Source organism: Orcinus orca, chromosome 4 (genome assembly GCF_937001465.1).
Source record: "Orcinus orca chromosome 4, mOrcOrc1.1, whole genome shotgun sequence".
NCBI classification, from domain to species: Eukaryota; Metazoa; Chordata; class Mammalia; order Artiodactyla; family Delphinidae; genus Orcinus; species Orcinus orca.
The window spans coordinates 141,826,379-141,848,017 of NC_064562.1; the positions used below are offsets into that span (position 1 = coordinate 141,826,379).

General features: G+C 34.1%; 1 protein-coding gene across 4 annotated transcripts in view; it reads right to left on the reverse strand.

Annotated features, from left to right (window-relative positions):
- Positions 1–21,639, reverse strand: part of SCLT1 (sodium channel and clathrin linker 1) — a 258,454-nt gene that overhangs the window by 233,756 nt on the left and 3,059 nt on the right. For all 4 annotated transcript variants that reach the window (XR_004480803.2, XM_049709469.1, XM_033419426.2 and 1 more), the window contains exon 2: positions 5,881–5,948. Coding sequence is in view for 3 of the 4 variants with exons in the window: in XM_033419426.2 (XP_033275317.1) it covers positions 5,881–5,948 (68 nt within the window). In the remaining variant the exon portion in view is untranslated. The remainder of the gene's footprint in view (positions 1–5,880; positions 5,949–21,639) is intronic.

The window sequence follows — 21,639 nt, forward strand, 5'->3', positions numbered from 1 at the left end:
GTAATTCATCACCTGGGGAGTTTAGAACTGCACTGTCTAACACAATAGCCATAAGCCACATTAGTCTATTCAAATTTAAATTTCATTTTTCAAGTGAAAATTAGATAAAAGACCTGTCAGTTGTGCTAGCCTAATTTCAAGTGCGTAAAAGCCCCATGTGATTCTGGCTACCGTATTGAACAGTACAGAATTATATATTTCCATGATCACAGGAAGTTCTACTGAACAGCACTGGTCTAGAAAGCTAATAATTTGACTTAAATAGTAAAAGTGGTTTGTTATATTTTATCTATCAAGTGTTATATTTTTAAACTCATGATCAACAGGAGTAACCCTACTATTCCTTCAATGTAAATTTTCAATAACTATTATTTGATTACAATTGGACCAGCTCTTATATACTATACAAGACATGTCAAATTTCTTCCTGCCTCAGAGCCTCTTTTTGGTCCATTCTTTGACTTGTTCTTCACTTTCAGTGCCAACTTGAATGTTAACTGCCTTAGAGAAGCCTTCTCTGACCTTTCTACCAAAAACGGGTCTCAGCCACCACCACACAACATGCACTTTAATCTTTATCTCAGCACCGTTTATTTTGTTCATAGGTTATCACAGTTTTAATTTATTCATTCATTCATATTCTTCCATTGAAGGAGGATCCTTTGTCTATCTTATTCATAGCTCTGTCCCCAGAGCTTACCTAGCACAGTCATGCACTCAAAATTTATTGAATTAACACATTAATGTTTGCTGAATCAGTGAATAAATGTGCACAGTGACTGTCTTTCCCCTTCACAACCAACTCATACCTCCACTGCCACACTTTTATATTTATTTCTTCCTTCCTCTTCTTTCTAGTTTATGTTATTTCTTTTCTTTCCCAGCAGACTCTCTCAATTTTTTTTTTAACTTTAATTTTGAGTTCAAGGGGTAACAAGTAGAAAAAGAAGTCCCAAGACACTTTTAGGAGAGCTTTCAGAGAAAATAAACTTATTTTTAATATTCCACCCTGTTCCTCCAGCAAGTACAAAGAGAACAAAAACACTAATCCTACCCTTCAGTACACACATACTAGTGTGGTATAGGTTACAAAGAGGATTTAATTAGCTTGCATGTGAGAAAAGGCAGGGATTTAAGGGGGAATAAAAGTAGGATGAAAGAAATGGGGAACAAAGGGATATTTCCCACTCACCTTCTTGAATAAAATATTTTTCTTATCTTTGAATATTTGTCATCCAGTGCCTACTACTACACTCTTAGAAAGTAATGTGACTTGAAATACTTTTTATTTATATAGAAAACACAACATAGTCAAAGAAAGACAACTAAATTTCACAACAACCTGAAGGGATCATTCAAGAAACTAGTTACTTAAAGTATTTTTAGTACATATATACAATGGAATATTACTTAGCCATAAGAATGAAATAAACCCAATCAAAAAATGGGCAGATGATCTAAATAGACATTTCTCTGAAGAAGACATACAGATGGCCAAAAAGCACATGAAAAGAGGTTCAACATCACTAATTATTAGAGAAATGCAAATTAAAACTACACTGAAGCATCACCTCACACCAGTCAGAATGGCCATTATCAAAAAATCTACAAACAATAAATGCTGGAGAGGGTGTGAAGAAAAGGAAACCCTCTTACACTGTTGGTGGGAATGTAAATTGGTACAGCACTATGGAGAACAGTATGGAGGTTCTTTAGAAAACTAAAAATAGAGCTACCATATGATCCAGCAATCCCACTCCTGGCATATATCTGGAGAAAACCATAATCTGAAAAGATGCATGTACCCCAATGTTCACTGCAGCACTGTTTACAACAGACAGGACATGGAACCAACCTAAATGTCCATCAACAGAGGAATGGATAAAGAAGATATGGTACACATATACAATGGAATATTACTCAGCCATAAAAAAGAATGAAATAATGCCATTTGCAGCAACATGGATGGACCTAGAGATTCTCATACTGGGTGATGTAAGTCAGACAGAGAAAGACAAACATCATATGATATCGCTTATATGTGGAATCTAAAATATGGCACAAATGAACTTATTTACAAAACAGAAATAGAGTCACAGATGTAGAAAACAAATTTATGGTTACCAGGGGGGAAAAGGGAGGCAGGAATAAATTGGAAGACTGGGATTGACATATACATGCTACTATATATAAAATAGATAACTAATAAGGACCTAGTGTATAGCACAGGGAAGTCTACTCAATACTCTGTAATGACCTACATGGGAATACAATCTAAAAAAGCATAGATATATGTATATGTATAACTGATTCACTTTGCTGTACACCTGAAACTAACACAACATTGTAAATCATCTATACTCCAATAAAAATTTTTTTAAAAAAAAGGCAAACAACCCAATTTTTTTAATGGGCAAAATATTTAAACAGGAACGTCAGAAAAGAGGACATCCAAATGGCCAATAAGCATATGAAAATATTCTCAACATCACTATTCATCAGGGAAATGCAAAATAATGCCATTATACTAAGTGTTAAAAAAGAAATAACAAGCCCCAAATGGGGTCACCCACCCCCCATCACAGCAAACCAAGCCAGTTTCAACCCCTCCCAGAGATGTGACCTTTAAAACAGTCCAACTGAGGGCTTCTCTGGTGGCACAGTGGTTGATAGTCCGCCTGCCAATGTAGGGGACAAGGGTTCGTGCCCCAGTCCGCGGAGCGGCTGGGCCTGTGAGCCATGGCCGCTGAGCCTGCGCGTCCGGAGCCTGTGCTCCGCAACAGGAGAGGCCACAGCAGTGAGAGGCCCGCGTACCGCAAAACAAACAAACAAACAAAACAGTCCAACTGAAATTTCCTGAGAAAGACCCCTGCGGTTCCGGTCCTGGTAGAAGACCTGGCCTGAAACAATCCTTTCTTTTCATTTACTAATACATTCTCGCTCCCTCCCTTCCTTCTACCTATAAAAGCCTTCCATTTTGTACAACCCCTCCTAGTGCTGCTGATTATTAAATTTTGGAATAAAGCCATTAGTTCTTCAAAAAATAAAAAAGAATGAAATAATGCCATTTGCAGCAACATGAATGGACCTAGAGATTATCATACTAAGTGAAGTAAGTCAGAGAAAGACAAATACCATATGATGTCACTTATATGTGGAATCTAAAAAGATGATACAAATGAACTTACCTACAAAACAGAAACAGACTCACAGACTTCGAAAACAAACTTATGGTTACAAAAGGGGAAAGGTTGGGCTGGGGGGAGATAAATTAGGAGGTTGGGATTAACAGATACACACTACTATATATAAAATAGATAATCAACAAGGACCTACTGTATAGCACAGGGAACTCTACTCAATATTCTATAATGACCTATATGGGAAGAGAATCTGAAAAAGAATGGATATGTGTGTGTGTGTGTGTGTGTATATATATAAATTATATATATATACACACAAAAGAATGGATATATGTGTGTATATATATATGTATATATAGGAATCACTTTGCTGTACATCTGAAACTAACACAATGTTGCAAATTGACTATACTCCAATATAAAATAAAATTAAAATAAATAAAATGAAGTATCTTTAAAAAGTTACATACAATTATAAGAAGGGAAAAGGTTTTTTTTAAGATGAATGAATTATGAACCAAATATATTAAATATATGAGCTATTCAACACATTGGAAGACTCCAACTTTCTGTTTAAATCCACAGAATTTATGTATCATTAGTTATTATAAAGGTATCCTGTATTTTCCTAAGAAATAATGCTATACAAAAAATCTTAAGGCAATCCACAGAACTTACTTTGATCCAAAAGAAGTCTAAATGATCATTATGTAGTAATAGTACTAAAGAATTTTAACTATCATTTATAATACAGTTTCTAGAGAAAATTATGTTTGAAGTACCAACTTAAAATGTAAGAAATAAATATCAAACTCTTGCAGGTTTGTTTTTTTTGATACTGGAAAAAGGTTTCATAAGATATGTCCACTTAACACAAGAGCTGGCAATTTTATGGTACCTAGTGTGAGAAAGAAGGGACAGTTCACTGGGACTTTATTTTGAAAAACAGAACTAAAAGGCATGAACTGTTTGTATTTCCCAAGCTGATCATGACTTTTTACATCTCCACTTTCACTGTATTTGGCACACAGAGCTCAAATAATGTCGGAAGATATGTAGGTAGGAGGGAAGAAGAGGAAAGATACAGCTGTTTAATTAATCCTACAAATATTTATTGAGTATATAACAAGAATTGTTCTAGGAACTTGGGAAATGCAGCTGAACAAAAAGGGCAAACAAATTTATGAAGAATTTCTGTTGCTAGTAGCAACGACTAAAGTTACAGTGACAAGAGATCTGAGCCAGTGCTCCTGGGTCCCATTTACTCTCTGATAATGAATAGTTTAACTCCTACTTCTATGTCTTCCTTTAGTACAAAATAAACAGAAAACAAAAACAAAACAACAACAAAGAAAGAAATTCCTCCTGAGCATTTTATCAGAAACCAGAATAATGCTTCTGGGGTGAAAAATCCCCAAGGATGCACTACATATGACCAAGGATATGGACGTTTCTGCTAGAAAGCAGATTAAACTTGCTTTCCTGCTCTCATATCACCTCCCACTCACTAGTGCAAACTACCCAGTGAAAGGCAAGACCCATGAGGACTAGAGTCTTAAGACAGCAACATGTTCTGAAGAGATGGTAGACTACAAAGGAATCAGGCAGTAACAATATACTAACACTAAAAATAAGAAATAGAAATCTAGATTTGACTTATGACTACAAGAATAGTACATGTAAGAGAAGAATGTGTACCTTCAAATAATTAAAGGAGCTATATAATTTCACTGAAGAGTACACTACTAAATAAGGGAAAACTTTTCCCTACTTGGTATGTTACCATCAGGCTTTAATTCATTATAATCACAGTACACAATGCAGGGACACTTAAAGGGCTATGGAGAGTCATTATTTTATCTGGTAAAACCATCTTTCATAATCAAGTCAGACACAGATTCCAGGAGATATGATGCAATTCCATGCCCAGAGGTCTTCTCAGGCTTTAAAATCAAACTTTTGTTTGAATCCTCCCTCTTCAGGCATATTCTATATGACATTAAGCAGAAGCAAAAGAACCTAAGAATCTAAGCAAAATTTAGAGGCTACTGGATTATGAAAGATTTTCTATCACCTAGTATCTTAAAAACAACTTCCTTTTAATTCCTTAAAAGCAATTTCAGTTTTAATTACAAGATTTATTTATGCCAAAAGCAAACCAATTCTTTATTGATCCAGTGGATAACTACCACTAACCTAGGAGATATTTTTCTTTTAATATCCTATAACTCAGAGTCCACCAGTAAGTATACCTTATTGGTCAAAAAAAAAATTTTTAACACAATATTTAAATTTAAAAAATACACCAAGAAAAAAATATTAAAACTATACCATATATTATTTACTGTTTTGAGTTAGTTTATGCTCTGTCATAATTTACAAGAATTCAGAGTTAAAGTTTACAGTTGGATGTATCTTGAGAAACCTATTTAGGATGTTTCAAAAATCTAATGAATTCTCATTTTAGAACTCAGACATTTTAACACTATACATAATACGTAATCTCAAACTCCGGAGGGAAAAACACAATTTCTATGGTCAAAGAATTTACAGTCATTAAATAAAAACAAGTTTTCCTCTTTACAAGAATCAAAGTTGTAAGCAAACTTTTAAAGTGCTATGGGCCACTTCACATGGAATAATCCTAGGTAGCATTTATTCTACATTTGTATTCATGTTGAGATGTTTACAACCAAATTTGTACTTAATTTGTTAGGCCTCAATTTAATTTACATACCTGTACTGATGAATATTTGAAAAAATTTTCCATTTGATACCGTCTAAGAACTTCATTTAGCCTTTGATCTGAAACAAAGAGAAGAACCAATTTGTAGTTAATTGGGTAATGTTCAACTTTTAAATAGTAGAAATAAAGTAGATATTATTTGATACATCTAATGCAAAACTGCTAGTCGCCACTGTTGTTCAAAATAAAATGAATCATCAATCTCAACACACCATTTTAGAATTTAAAATTTAGAATTTAAAACTAGGCCATTCTATATGGCCTAAGCCAAATAAGTACTACCAATGGGAAAAAGAACAGCTACAAAGAACTAATTTTTCTGCTCCTATAAATTTTAATTCTCAGTCTCTCCTGGTTTGCTCTTCAGGTTACTAAAGTCAAAAAAATATTCTCCACGTTTATTTTTTTATTCCTGCTACTAGAAGTGAAAAGAGTTGGAAAGACAAGGCTAAACCATTCCTGTTTAGAAGTTAAAATCTGCTGGAATTCTCTTCCAGGACAAACCTCCACACAGAGGAGAAACTGCAGGACAAAGTATCCAAATTAAGCAGGAATGGGCAAGAGACAATGGAAAAGAAGGTCCAGAAGAGATCAGAACTCTCAGCAAGTACAAGGTAATATTTTTATTTGAAGCAAGAAAAGCAACATACAATAGAACATAGCACCCAACAAATATACAAAACTCATTCTTTCAAGATCACATGGAACATTTAAAACTGATAATTTCCTGACGAAAGGGTAAGTCTCTTTTAAGTTTTTGAATATTCAAGTGGGATTTATCTCAGGGATGCAAGGATTTTTCAACATTCACAAATCAATCAATGTGATACACCACATTAACAAACTGAAGAATAAAAGCCATATGTTCATCTCAATAGATGCAGAAAAATCTTTCGACAAAATTCAACGATTCATGATAAAAACTCTCCAGAAACCAGCCACAGAGGGAACATATCTCAACACAATAAAGGTCATATATGACAAACCCACAGCTAACTTCATCCTCAAAGTATTTCCTCTAAGATCAGGAACAAGACAAGGATGCCCACTTTCACCACTTTTATTCAACATAGTTTTGGAAGTCCTAGCCATGGCAATCAGAGAAGAAAAAGAAATAAAAGGAATACAAATTGGAAAAGAAGAAGTAAAACTGTCACTGTTTGCAGTTGACATGATACTATACATAGAGAATCTTAAAGATGCCACCAGAAAACTACTAGAGCTAATCAATGAATTTGGTAAAGTTGCAGGATACAAAATTAATATACAGAAATCTGTTGCATTTCTATACATTAAAAACAAAGTATCAGAAAAAGAAATTAAGCAAACAATCCCATTTACCACTGTATCAAAAAGAATAAAATACCCAGGAATAAACCTACCTAAGGGGGCAAAAAACCTGTATTCTAAAAACTATAAGACACTGACGAGAGAAATTGAATACACAAACATATGAAAAGATATACTGGGTTCTTGGATCAGAATAATCAATATTGTTAAAATGCCCATACTACTCAAGGCAATCTACAGATTCAATGCAATCCCTATCAAAATACCAATGGCATTTTTCATAGACCTAAAACAAATAATTTTAAAATTTGCATGGAAACACAAATAGCCAAAACAATCTTGAGAAAGAAGAACAGAGGTGGAGGAATCATGCTCCCTGGCTTCAGACTATACTACAAAGTTACAATAACCAAAACAGTATTGTACTGGCACAAAAGAATAGATCAATGGAACAGGATAGAGAGCCCAGAAATAAACTCATACACTTATGGTCAATTAATCTATGACAAAGGAGGCAAGACTATGCAATGGATAAAAGACAGTTTCTTCAATAAGTGGTGCTGGGAAAACTGGACAGCTACATGTAAAAGAAGGAAATTAGAACATCTCTAACACCATATACAAAAATAAACTCAAAATGGTTTAAAGAGCTAAATGTAAGAGTGAAAGCCATAAAACTCCTAGAGGCAAACAAAGGCAGAACATTCTTTGACATAAATTGCAGCAATATTTTTTGGATCCTTCTCCTCAGGCAAAGGAAATAAAACCAAAAATAAACAAATAGGACCTAACCAAACTTAAAAGCTTTGCACAGCAAAGGAAACCATCAACAAAATGAAAAGACAACCTATTTAATGAAATATTTGCAAATGATATGCCTGATAAGGGAATAATATCCAACATATATAAACAGCTCATACAACTCAACATCAAAAATACAAATAACCTGATTAAAAAGTGGGCATAAGTAGTGAATAGACATTTTTCCAAAGAGGAAATGTAGATGGCCAATAGGCACATGAAAAGATGCTCAACATCACTAATTATCAGGGAAATGCAAACCAAAACCACATTGAGATATCACCTCACACCTGTCAGAATGGTTATCATCAAAAAGAACACAAATAACAAATGTTGGCCAGGATGTGGAGAAAAAGGAACACTTGTACACTGTTGGTGGGAATGTAAATTGGTGCAGTCACTGTTAAAAACAGTATGAACGTTTCCCAAAAAACTAAATATTGAACTACTATATGACCCAGCAATTCCACTCCTGGGTATATATCCTATAAAAACAAAATCACTAATTCGAAAAGATACATGCACTCCAATGTTCATAGCATGCATTATTTAAAAAAAAATTTTTATTGGGGTATAATTGATTTACAATGTTGTGTTAGTTTCAGGTGTACATATAGCATGCATTATTAACAATTGCCAAAATATGGAAGCAACCTAAGTGTCCATCAACAGATAAATGGATAAAGAAGACAGAATACAACTCAGCCATAAAATGAAGGAAATTTCCCCATTTGCAGCAACATGGATGGACTTGGAGGGCATTATGCTAAGTGAAATAAGTCAGACACTGAAAGACAAATACTGCATGATATACTTATATGGGGAATCTAAAAAGATACAACAAACTAGTGAATATAACCTAAAAGAAGCATACTCACAGATATAGAGAACAAACTAGTGGTTACCAGTGGGGAGAGTGAAGAGGGGAGGGCAATATTGGGGTAGGGGAGTAAGAGGTACAATTATTAGGTATAAGCTACAGGGGTATATTGTACAACATGGGAAATACAGCCAATACTTTATAATAACTATAAATAGAGTATAACCTTTAAAAATTGTGAAGCACTAAAAATTGTACACCTGTAACTTATATAACACTGCACAGCAGCTATACTTCAATAAAAAAAGAAGAAAAACTAAAAATTAAAATAAATAAATAAGAGTAAGTCTCAACAACTTTCAAAAGACTGAAGCTGAAGAGGAGAATATACTACTCTAAAATATGCCTCTCTGTCATAAGGATTATTTTAGGCTGGTAATTTTTAAGAAACAGCAGAATAGAAAAAGCTCTGAAAACTGAGTAGAAGTTACCATTTTGTAAAAGACATTTACATTTATAAGGGAAAACTCCATTTGTAAGCATGTCTCCCTCTCTATACCAGAAAGAGAAAGATGACTGTAAATTTCTAGAAACTCTTTATGAATAGAGAAGGTAATGACTCAAATTTGCTTAACAACTTTACTCCTGTTTACTGTATTTTTCCTGGTAATTTCTCATCTCTTCTTTTGTCTTTATCTGAAGCTGTTATTTAAGATTGTAGCTTGGGCCATTTGAAGGAGTTTTTCTCAGTTTTCCCAGGTCTCTAATGTATACAGAAGGTAAATATGTTATTAAACTTGTTTGTTTTTCTCCTATTAGTCTGTCTTTTACTATAGGAGGTCCCAGGCAACAACCTAGAAGGGTAGAGGAAAATTATTTTTGCTCCCCTGCAAAGCCAAAGAGGTCCTATTACCTGATAATAGCACAGTTAGGCTAGAATGAAGAACCAAAAACTACAGGAAAAATCTCCATAATGTAAGAAATTACTTTTCAATAACCTATTGGCCTCAGGATGAATTACAAGACAAACTTAAAAGTATTTTGAACTCGATGATAGTGAAAATGCTGTACCTCAAAACTTAAAGAGGAAAAATCCCCTGCACAGCAAAGAAAGCTATCAATAAAATGAAAAGGCAACCTACTGAATGGGAGAAAATAATTGCAAATCATATATCTGAAAAGGGGAACAGATCTAAAATAAACAAAGAACTCACACAACTCAGTAGCGAAAAAACAAACAACTGGATTAAAAAATGGACAGAAGACCTGAATAGACATTTTTCCAAAGAAGACATACAGATGGCCAATAGACACATGAAAAGATACTCATCATTAATCATCAGGAAAACACAAATCAAAACCACAACAAGATATCACCTCATTCCCATCAGAATAGCTATTATCAAAAAGACAAGAAATAACAAGTGTTGGTGAGGATGTGGAGATGGGTACTGTTTGTAGAAATATAAACTGGTGCAACTACTATGAAAAACAGTATGTAGGTTTTGGTTCCTCAAAAAACTAAAAACATAATTCACATGACCCACCAATTCCACTTCTGAGTATTTATCTAAAGAAAATTAAAACACTAATTTGAAAAGATATGCACCCCCATGTTCATTGCAGCATTATTTATAATAGCCAAGATATGGAAACAACCTAAACATCCATTGTTGGATGAGTAGATAAAGAAATTGTGGTATATATACAATGGAATATTACTCAGCCATAAGAAAAGAATGAAATCTTGCCCTTTGTGACAATATGGGTGGACCCTGAGAGCATGATGCTAAGTGAAATAAGTAACAGAGAAAGACAAATACCATATGAAAAGAGAGAAACCAAGGTCACTGACACAGGGAAGAGATTGGTGGTTTCAAGAAGTGGAGGATGGGGGCAGGGAGAGGCAGGGAAAAATGGATGAACTGGTTCTTTTTTTAAAAAAAAATAAATTGAATAAATCTTTTAAAAAGAAAAAAGATACGAAACATTCTTGAAAGCAATGAAAGAAAAATAAATCAATTGAGATATATTCCTTGCTCATCACCAAAAGCCACAATATTATTAAAATGTCAATTCTTCTTAAATTGATTTAAAGATCCAGTACAATTCCAATAAAAGCCATTTTGTAGATATGGACAAACTTGTTTTAAACATTGCATTGAGTAGTCTAGACAACATTGATGAAGAAGTTGATGAACTCACACTTCTCAATTTCAAGATTTACTAGAAAGCTAAAATAATCAAGAGAGCATGGTATTTGAAACAAACAGACACAAAGATAAACAGAACAGACAGAGCCCACTAGTACACCTATGAAAATTCAGACAGCTTGACGTTGGTCAAAGGAATAAAGGCACATTAATACAGAAAGTACAGACTTTTAGTGTTTAGTCATCATCAACAAATGATGAGGGTACAAATCGATGACCACAAGAAAATAAAGACACAAACTCTGTACCATAGACATAAATTCATTCAAAATCATTCATTGTCTTAAATACAGAGTACAGAACTATAAAAATTATAGTGGAAAACTTGGGAGAAAATCCACATGAGTTCTAGTATTGATAATTCGTTTTCATATCCAACACAAAAAGCACAATCCATGAAAGAAAAAATATTGATAATGTGGACTTTATTAAATTTAAACTACTTACTCTATGAAGGACAATGTTCAAAGAATGGAAAGACAAGCCCCTGACTATGAGAATATATTTTCAAAACACATAACTGAAGAAAGATTTGCATGCAAAATACTCAAAGAACTAGAAAAAATCCACAATAAGAAAAACATACCAAATTAAAACAAATATGGCAATATGAGTAGACACCTTACAGAATAATATATACAGATGGGAAATAAGCATGTATAAGTTGATCAACATTAGGAAATCATTGGAAAACGATAAGCACTGTGCATTGGGGAAAAGCAAATTAAAATAACAATGAAATATAGGGACATATGTATACATATGGTTGATTCACTTTGGTGTGCAACAGAAACTAACACAGTGTTGTGAAGCAATTATACTCCAATAAAGATCTATTCAAAAAAATAACAATGAGATGCCCTACCCATAAAACTAAAATAAAAACTAAAATAAAATATAGGTGGAAATGCAACAAGAATAGCTAATATTTTGCGAAAGAACCGGGGCGGGGGGACTTGTTCTACCAGGTATCAAGATTTATTATAAAACTATAGGCATTTGGACTGTGTGACAGTCATATAAGGATAAACAAAACTGACCAATGGAAGAGAATCCAGGACCCAGAAGTATACCCATGTATATATGAGCACTTGAATTGTGATCAAAGGGGCATCCAGAGCAGTGAGGGGAGAAGGACAATCTTTTTGTAAGTGGTTCTAGATCAGCTGGACACGCTCATGGAAAAGAACAAAACATCACCCATAAAAATCAATTTTATGTGAAATGAAGATCTAACTGTGAATGCCAAAACAATAAATTCTAAAACAAAACAAAAAGAATGTCTCTATAGCCTTAGGATAGGGAAAGATTTTTTTAATCAAAACACAAAGACACTAATCATAAAAGAAAAAATGACAAACTGGACTACGTTAAAATTAAGAACTTCTGTTCATCAAAAAGAGACTGTTAAGACAGTAAAAATGCAAGCCACAAACATGGAGAAGGTATTTCCAACACCTATAACTGACAAAGGGCTTATTTCTAGAATATGCAAAGAACTTCTATCAGTTAAAAGGCAGGCAATCCTATAAACACAGTGGTAAAAAGACTTAATTAGTATTTCACAAAAAGGTTACCCAGGTGCCCAACAAACATAGAAAAGCTGTCAACCTCATTAGACATCAGGAAAATACAAATTAAAATTACAATAAAATAAAGAGCTAAGGCTAAAGGACAAATGCTGGTGACAACGTGGAATAAAGAAAACTCCCATACACTGCTGGTGGGAGTGTAAATTAGTAGAATTTTAAACACAAATATAATTCCTAGGAATATATCCAACCAAAATATGTGCACTTGAGCTCCAAGGGCCATGACAAAAAATGTTGGTAACAGCATTATTCTCAATGGCCCCCAAACTGGAAACAACTGCAAGTATCTATCAAAAGAAGAATAGATAAAAGTGATAAATTTATAAACTAGAATATTCTGTAGCAATGAAAATGAACATACTACATCTACATTCAAGAGTATGAATAAATCTCAAAAACATAATATTAAATAAAAGAAGCCAAACACAGAAGGATGCATGGTTTATGATTCCATTTATATAAATTTCAAACACAGGCAAAACAGTTTTTACAGTGTAAAATTAAAGATATTAGTTATCTTTGATTATCTTTGGGGAGGAGGACATGGGTATGATCACAAGAGGGCTTCTGGGGTGCTGGCAATGTTCTGTTTTTTGACCTGGGTTATGGTTATATGAGTTTTGAGCTTTGTAATAATTCTCTTAGCTTTATATTTGTTTTCTCTATTTTCTGCATGTTACACATTAGCAAATATACATATATATGCACATATATATTAACTATATATACAAATAAATTAAAAAATATAAAATTACACACACAAAATGTATACATTCTACACTGTTAACTTCAGATAACAGTTTCTTCCTTGAAAGCACACATAATTTGGTGGAGAAATATGACATATATGTGATTCTGATAAAGGAATAAGTAATTATAAAGTATTAATAATTTAAATCATTTTAACTTTGAGTTTAAAAGGAATTATTCCTTTTTTTATTGTTACCCTCAGAACTTTTAAGAGAGTTACCTGACACATAGCACTAAAATTAGGATCTAGTTTCTGCTTATTACTTTTCTCTCTCAGTCTCAAAAGGAGGTTGGAGATAAGGCCAGGGATATAATAATTCCAATACGAACTACTTCTTTTTTTTCCTGATAGGGTTTTAAGTAAGAAAGAACACTAAATCTGATGTCTCAGTAAATAAAATAGGTTAAGAAGTCAATTGTGTATTAATGAGAGAAAACAATCTTCACAGACTGACTTTAATCTGGAGCAAATTTTACTATAACTTAAATCTACCATTTCCTTCATTGAACAAGCACTTAGCTCATTGTTTAATTTGCATTTTCTGGATTACTGATGAGATTGACATTTTCATATGCTTAGTAGCTCTTCAGGTTTTATTTTTTGTAAATGACCTATCATATTCTTTACCATTTTTCTACTAGTGTGAATGTATTTTTGTTTGTGAAAACTTTTTAAATTGTGAATGGTAATCAACTCTTCATTATATTTATTATAAATATATTCTCCTTTCTTGTGGCTGGGCTAGTCATTATATTGATGATGTTTCTTGTGATATCCAAGTTTTTATTTCTAATGTCGTCTATTCATATATATTTTTCTTTCAGTCAAAAATGTTTGTCTCTTTAAGAAATCTTCTATGATCCTGAGATCAAAAAGACACCCTCTTAAAATTTTTTCTGAAAGTTTAAAGAGAATTTATTCCTTCAATCAATCTGGAGATAATTTTTCTACATGGTGTGAGAAAGTATCTTTATTATTTTTTCTTTCCCATTTGGATACCCAATTATCGTAGCACCATTTGTTGAACAGCCTATCCTTTCCCACTGATTCATGTTGCCTGTTCTTTCAGATAACAAATGTCTGGAGATGTATGTGTTTGTTTCTGTGCTAACTGATCTATGTACTTATCGATCTGCCAATATAATATTGATTTAATAACTGGATATTTATAATCAGTCTTAATAGCTGGTAAAATAAAATTTCCCACCTTGATGCTCTTTAAAACTCTTTTGGCTACTCCTAGCTCATCAACATAGATTTTAGAACCATGTTGTCAAATCTAGGTTTGGGATTGCATTGAATCTACCCATTAATTTGTGGGGAAATTGACATGTTTACTATATTCAGTGCTCTAATCCATAAATTTGATATGTTGCTCCATTAATCTAGGTCTTCTCTTATGTACCGAATAATTTTCTAATGCTAACTACCTTCCGTTGGTGGGATGAACCCAGTATGAAGATAATTGTATGTATATTATATATCTACACACACACAAACACACACATGAACTTATATTCATTGATGGATTCAATTTATTAATATTTTATTTAGGATTTTAGTTTCTGTGTGCATAAGTAAAACAGGCCTATAATTTTCTTTCATGCAAGTGTCTTTGCTGGGTAGTAAAGAAGACAGACACTGGGTTCAAACTAGACTGCCTGGGTTCAAATCCCAGCCCAATTACTTATTAGTTACGAGATAACCTTGAAACTGTGGTGGCACTTATCCAGGAGGTTTTTAATCTATGGTTATTGAACAGATGGGTATGAGAACTGTAAAATCAAACTCAGGATAAGGTGTTACCAGGCATGTACTACAGAAAAGCAGGGGCATAATCACATTAAGATTACTTACAAGAGAACAGATGAACCAACGGGAAACTGTTACAGCCTATGTAAGAAAGTAGTAAAAACAAACTGGGAAGGAGTTAAGGAAATGGAAGAAAATGAAGGTTTCAAAGAATAGAGGTCTCAATGAGGTCAAAGAACAGTTATAGTGGGAGTAAGATATTCGTGTTTAAGATTTCAAAAGTAGGGCAAATTAAATAGGACTTCTGCTTATGCTCAAGATAAAGCAAAATGGTCCACTTTCCCACCTGACACACCAAAAAAAAACAAACAAATGAAACAATGGTTTGCCAGGCAAACACACTTCAGACACTGATAATGACAGACACAAAACAAATGAAGTAAGGCCTGTGATTGTCCCAGCTTACTGATTTGAGCAACATTTCTGGCCACAGAACAAGGAGGGAAAATGCAGGCAGAGATCAGCAAATCCGTTGAGCTAAGGAGATGAAGCTGAGACTCAGTGGAAACCAAGTAAACTAGAGTTGGCAGGACAAACAATAGGAGAGAAAGCTGTACAGAGAGAGAACTCCATATATATAAGATCTGTGACGGGTCTGTCTTGCATAAACAAAAGAGTACTAACTCTTTATTAAAGCAATTGATTTTACAGTTTAAAATCTTCCCACAAAGAAAGCTCTAGATCCAGTTGGCTTCACTGGTAAATTCTACCAAACATTTAAGGAAGAAATAATACCAATTCTACACAAACGTCTTCCAGAAAACTGAAAAGGACAAAGTATTTTTCCAAGTAATTCTGAGGCCAGCATTACTTGATACCAAAACCAGACAAAGACATTAGAATTTTTTTTCTTTTTAAAGGCTTCAAGGGACTTCCCTGGTGGTCCAGTGGGTAAGACTCTGCGCTCCCAAGGCAGGGGGCCCAGGTTCAATCCCCGGTTGGGGAACTAAGAGCCCACATGCTCCGACGCGACAAAAAAAACTTTTTTTAAAAAGGTGTTATGTACACAGATGTTAAGATTTTAAATAAACTTTTTAGATAATCAAATTCAACAATATATAAAAAAGATAATACATTAGGACCAAGAAGAGTTTATCTCAAAAAGGCAGGTTTAACATTGAAAAGTAATCTATATAAATCACCCTATTAAAAAACTAAAAATGGAAAAAACATCTGTTCATCTCAATAAATGCAGAAAAAGCATTTGGAAAAATAATCCAACACTCATTCTGATAAAAACTCTCAGAAAACTGGGAATAGAAATGAACATCCTCAACCTAATAAGAACATCTATGAAAAAACTACAGCTAGTATCATATTTAATTTTGAAAAACAGATGCTTTCTCCCTAAAATCAGCAACAACACAAGGATGTCCACTCCAACCACTTCCGTTCAACAATGTACGCAAGGTTCTAGCCAGCACAATAAAGCAAGAAAATGAAATGAAAGGTATCCAGACTGGAAAGGAAGAAGTAAAACCATCTCCATTTACAGATGAAAAGACTGTCAATGCAGAAAATCTGATGAACTCCATATAAAAGCTCCTAGAATAAGCGAGCTTTCAAAGATGGTACGGTAAAACACACACACACACACACACACACACACACACACACACTCACGCACAAAAAGTATTTCTATATACTAGCAATGGTAATTCAGAAATTGAAAGTAAAAGAATAATACCGTTTACACCAGTATCAAAAACAGCAATACACAGGGATAAATCTGACAAAATATGTGCAAAACCTATATACTAAAAATTATAAAATATTACTAAGAAAAAATTAAAGAAGAGCTATATCAATCAAGACATATATTTTTTCATTTGTCAGAGGACTCAATATCATTAAATGAATTCTACACAAATTGATCAAGAAAGTCAATACAATGCCTATCAAAATCCCAGCACCTTTTTTTGTAGAACTTGACAAGCTGATTCTCAAATGTATATAGAAGTGCAAAGGACCTATGATAGTCAAAACAACTGTGAAAAAGCACAAATCTGAAAGGCCAACACTATCTGACTTACTATAAAACTGTAATAATCAAGAGTGTAGGATACTGGTTTCCAGATAATCAACAGAACAGAAACGGATCTACACAAATATGTACAACTGATTTTTAACAGATACAAAGGTAATTTAATGCAGAAAGGACAGTCTTTTTAATTGGGCATCCATATACAAAATAAGTGAACCTTGACCTTTACCTTACACCTTGTACAAAATTTAACTCAAAATGTTTCATAGATTTGAATGTAAAACCTAAAACTACAAAACTTCTAGAAGACCACAGAAGACCACATAGAAGATAATCTTTGTAGCCTTGAGTAAGGCAAAGATTTCTTAGCTATGACACATCCATAAAAGAACAAATTGAAGAATTGAACTTCATCAAAATTAAAAACTTCTGCTCGGTGAAAGACACTCTTAAGAGAATGAAAAGAAAGAAAGAAAGAAAGAAAAAGAATTCATCCCTACTGGTTATAACACCCACTGCAATAATGAATTTTTCACTCCTTAGTTTGATATACAAGTCCCTCTTTTTTTTTTTAGCAGAGGAAACACAATCACTTTTTTTCTTTTTAACATCTTTACTGGAGTACAATTGCTTTACAATGGTGTGTAAGTTTCTGCTTTATAACAAAGTGAATCAGCTATACATATACATATGTTCACATATCTCTTCCCTCTTGCATCTCCCTCCCTCCCACCCTCCCCATCCAACCCCTCTAGGTGGTCACAAAGCACTGAGCTGATCTCCCTGTGCTATGCAGCTGCTTCCCACTAGCTATCTATTTTACTTTTGGTAGCATATATATGTCCATGCCACTCTCTCACTTTGTCACAGCTTACCCTTCCCCTCCCCATATCCTCAAGTCCATTCTCTAGTAGGTCTGTGTCTTTATTCCTGTCTTGCCCCTAGGTTCTTCATGACTTTTTTTTTTTTTTTTTTAAGATTCCATATATATGTGTTAGCATATGGTATTTGTTTCTCTCTTTCTGACTTACTTCACTCTGTATGACAGACTCTAGGTCCATCCACCTCACTACAAATAACTCAATTTTGTTTCTTTTTATGGCTGAGTAATATTCCATTTGTATATATGTGCCACATCTTCTTTATCCATTCATCGGTTGATGGACACTTAGGTTGCTTCCATGTCCTGGATACTGTAAATAGAGCTGCAATGAACATTTTGGTACATGACTCTTTTTGAACTATGGTTTCCTCAAGGTATATGCCCAGTACTGGGATTGCTGGGTCATATGGTAGTTCTATTTGTAGTTTTTTAAGGAACCTCCATACTGTTCTCCATAGTGGTTGTATCAATTTACATTCCCACCAGCAGTGCAAGAGGGTTCCCTTTTCTCCACACCCTCCCCAGCATTTATTGTTTGTAGATTTTTTGATGATGGCCATGCTGACCAGTGTGAGATGATATCTCATTGTAGTTATGATTTGCATTTCTCTAATGATTAATGATGTTGAGCATTCTTTCATGTGTTTGTTGGCAGTCTGTATATCTTCTTTGGAGAAATGTCTATTTAGGTCTTCTGCCCATTTTTGGATTGGGTTGTTTGTTTTTTTGATATTGAGCTGCATGAGCTGCTTGTAAATTTTGGAGATTAATCCTTTGTCAGTTGCTTCATTTGCAAATATTTTCTCCCATTCTGAGGGTTGTCTTTTGGTCTTGTTTATGGTTTCCTTTGCTGTGCAAAAGCTTTTAAGTTTCATTAGGTCCCTTTTGTATATTTTTGTTATTATTTCCATTCCTCTAGGAGGTGGGTCAAAAAGGATCTTGCTGTGATGTATGTCATAGAGTGTTCTGCCTATGTTTTCCTCTAAGAGTTTGATAGTGTCTGGCCTTACATTTAGGTTTTTAATCCATTTTGAGTTTATTTTTGTGTATGGTGTTAGGGAGTGTTCTAATTTCATACTTTTATATGTACCTGTCCACTTTTCCCAGCACCACTTACAGAAATACAAAGGATCATGAGAGCTTACTACAAGCAACTCTATGCCAATAAAATGGACAACCTGGAAGAAATGGACTAATTCTTAGAAATGCACAACTTTCTGAGACTGAACCGGGAAGAAAGAGAAAATATGAACAGACCAATCACAAGCACTGAAATTGAAACTGTGATTTAAAATCTTCCAACAAACAAAAGCCCAGGACCAGATGGCTTCACAGGCAAATTCTATCAAACATTCAGAGAAGAGCTAACACCTATCTCAAACTCTTCCAAAATATAGCAGAGGGAGGAACACTCCCAAACCCATTCTACGAGGCCACCATGACCCTGATACCAAAACCAGACAAAGATATAACAAAGAAAGAAAACTACAGGCCAATGTCACTGATGAACCATAGATGCAAAAATCCTCAACAAAATACTAGCAAACAGAATCCAACAGCACACTGAAAGGATCATACACCATGATCAAGTGGGCTTTATCCCAAGAATGCAAGGATTCTTCAATATTCGCAAATCAATCAATGTGATACACCATATTAACAAATTGAAGGAGAAAAACCATATGATCACCTCAATAGATGCAGAGAAAGCTTTTGACAAAATTCAACACCCATTCATGATTAAAACCCTCCAGAAAGTAGGCATAGTGGGAACTTTCCTCAACAAAATAAAGGTCTCAATGGTGAAAACATAATTGTCCTCAATGGTGAAAAACTGAAACCATTTCCACTAAGATCAGTAACAAGACAAGGGTGCCCACTCTCACCACTATTATTCAACATAGTTTTGGAAGTTTTAGCCACAGTAATCAGAGAAGAAAAAGAAATAAAAGGAATCCAAATCGGAAAAGAAGAAGTAAAGCTGTCACTGTTTGTAGATAACATGATACTATACATAGAGAATCCTAAAGATGCTACCAGAAAACTACTAGAGCTAATCAATGAATTTGGTAAAGTAGCAGGATAAAAAATAAATGCACAGAAATTTCTAGCATTCCTATACACTCATGATGAAAAATCTGAAAGTGAAATTAAGAAAACACTCCCATTTACCATTGCAACAAAAAGAATAAAGTATCTAGGAATAAACCTACCTAAGGAGACAAAGACCTGTATGCAGAAAATTATAAGACACTGATGAAAGAAATTAAAGTTGATACAAATAGATGGAGAGATATACCATGTTCTTGGATTGGAAGAATCAACATTGTGAAAATGACTATACTACCCAAAGGAATCTACAGATTCAATGCAATCCCTATGAAACTATCACTGGCATTTTTCACAGAACTAGAACAAAAAATTTCACAATTTGTATGGAAACACAAAAAACCCCGAATAGCCAAAGCAATCTTGAGAAAGAAAAACAGAGCTGGAGGAATCAGGATCCCTGACTTCAGGCTACACTACAAAGCTACAGTAATCAAGACAGTACGGTACTGGCACAAAAACAGAAAGATAGATCAACGGAACAGGATAGAGAGCACAGAGATAAACCCACACACATATGGTCACCTTATCTGTGATAAAGGAGGCGGGAATATACAGTGGAGAAAGGACAGCCTCTTTAATAAATGGTGCTGGGAAAACTGGACAGGTACATGTAAAAGTATGAGATTAGATCACTCCCTAACACCATACAGAAAAATAAGCTCAAAATGGATTAAAGACCTAAATATAAGGCCAGAAACTATCAAACTCTTAGAGGAAAACATAGGCAGAACACTCTATGACATAAATCACAGCAAGATCCTTTTTGACCCACCTCCTAGAGAAATGGAAATAAAAACAAAAATAAACAAATGGGACCTAATGAAACTTAAAAGCTTTTGCACAACAAGGAAACCATAAACAAGACCAAAAGACAACCCTCAGAATGGGAGAAAATATTTGCAAATGAAGCAACTGACAAAGGATTAATTTCCAAAATTTACAAGCAGTTCATGCAGCTCAATAACAAAAAAACAAACAACCCAATCCAAAAATGGGCAGAAGACCTAAATAGACATTTCTCCAAAGAAGATATACAGACTGCCAACAAACACATGAAAGAATGCTCAACATCATTAATCATTAGAGAAATGCAAATCAAAACTACAATGAGATATCATCTCACACCGGTCAGAATGGCCATCATCAAAAAATCTAGAAACAATAAATGTTGGAGAGGGTGTGGAGAAAAGGGAACACTCCTGTACTGCTGGTGGGAATGTGAATTGGTACAGCCACTATGGAGGACAGTATGCAGGTTCCTTAAAAAAACTACAAATAGAACTACCATATGACCCAGCAATCCCAGTACTGGGCATATACCCTGAGGAAACCATAGTTCAAAAAGAGTCATGTACCAAAATGTTCATTGCAGCTCTATTTATAATAGCCCGGAGATGGAAACAACCTAAGTGCCCATCATCGGATGAATGGATAAAGAAGATGTGGCACATATATACAATGGAATATTACTCAGCCATGAAAAGAAATGAAA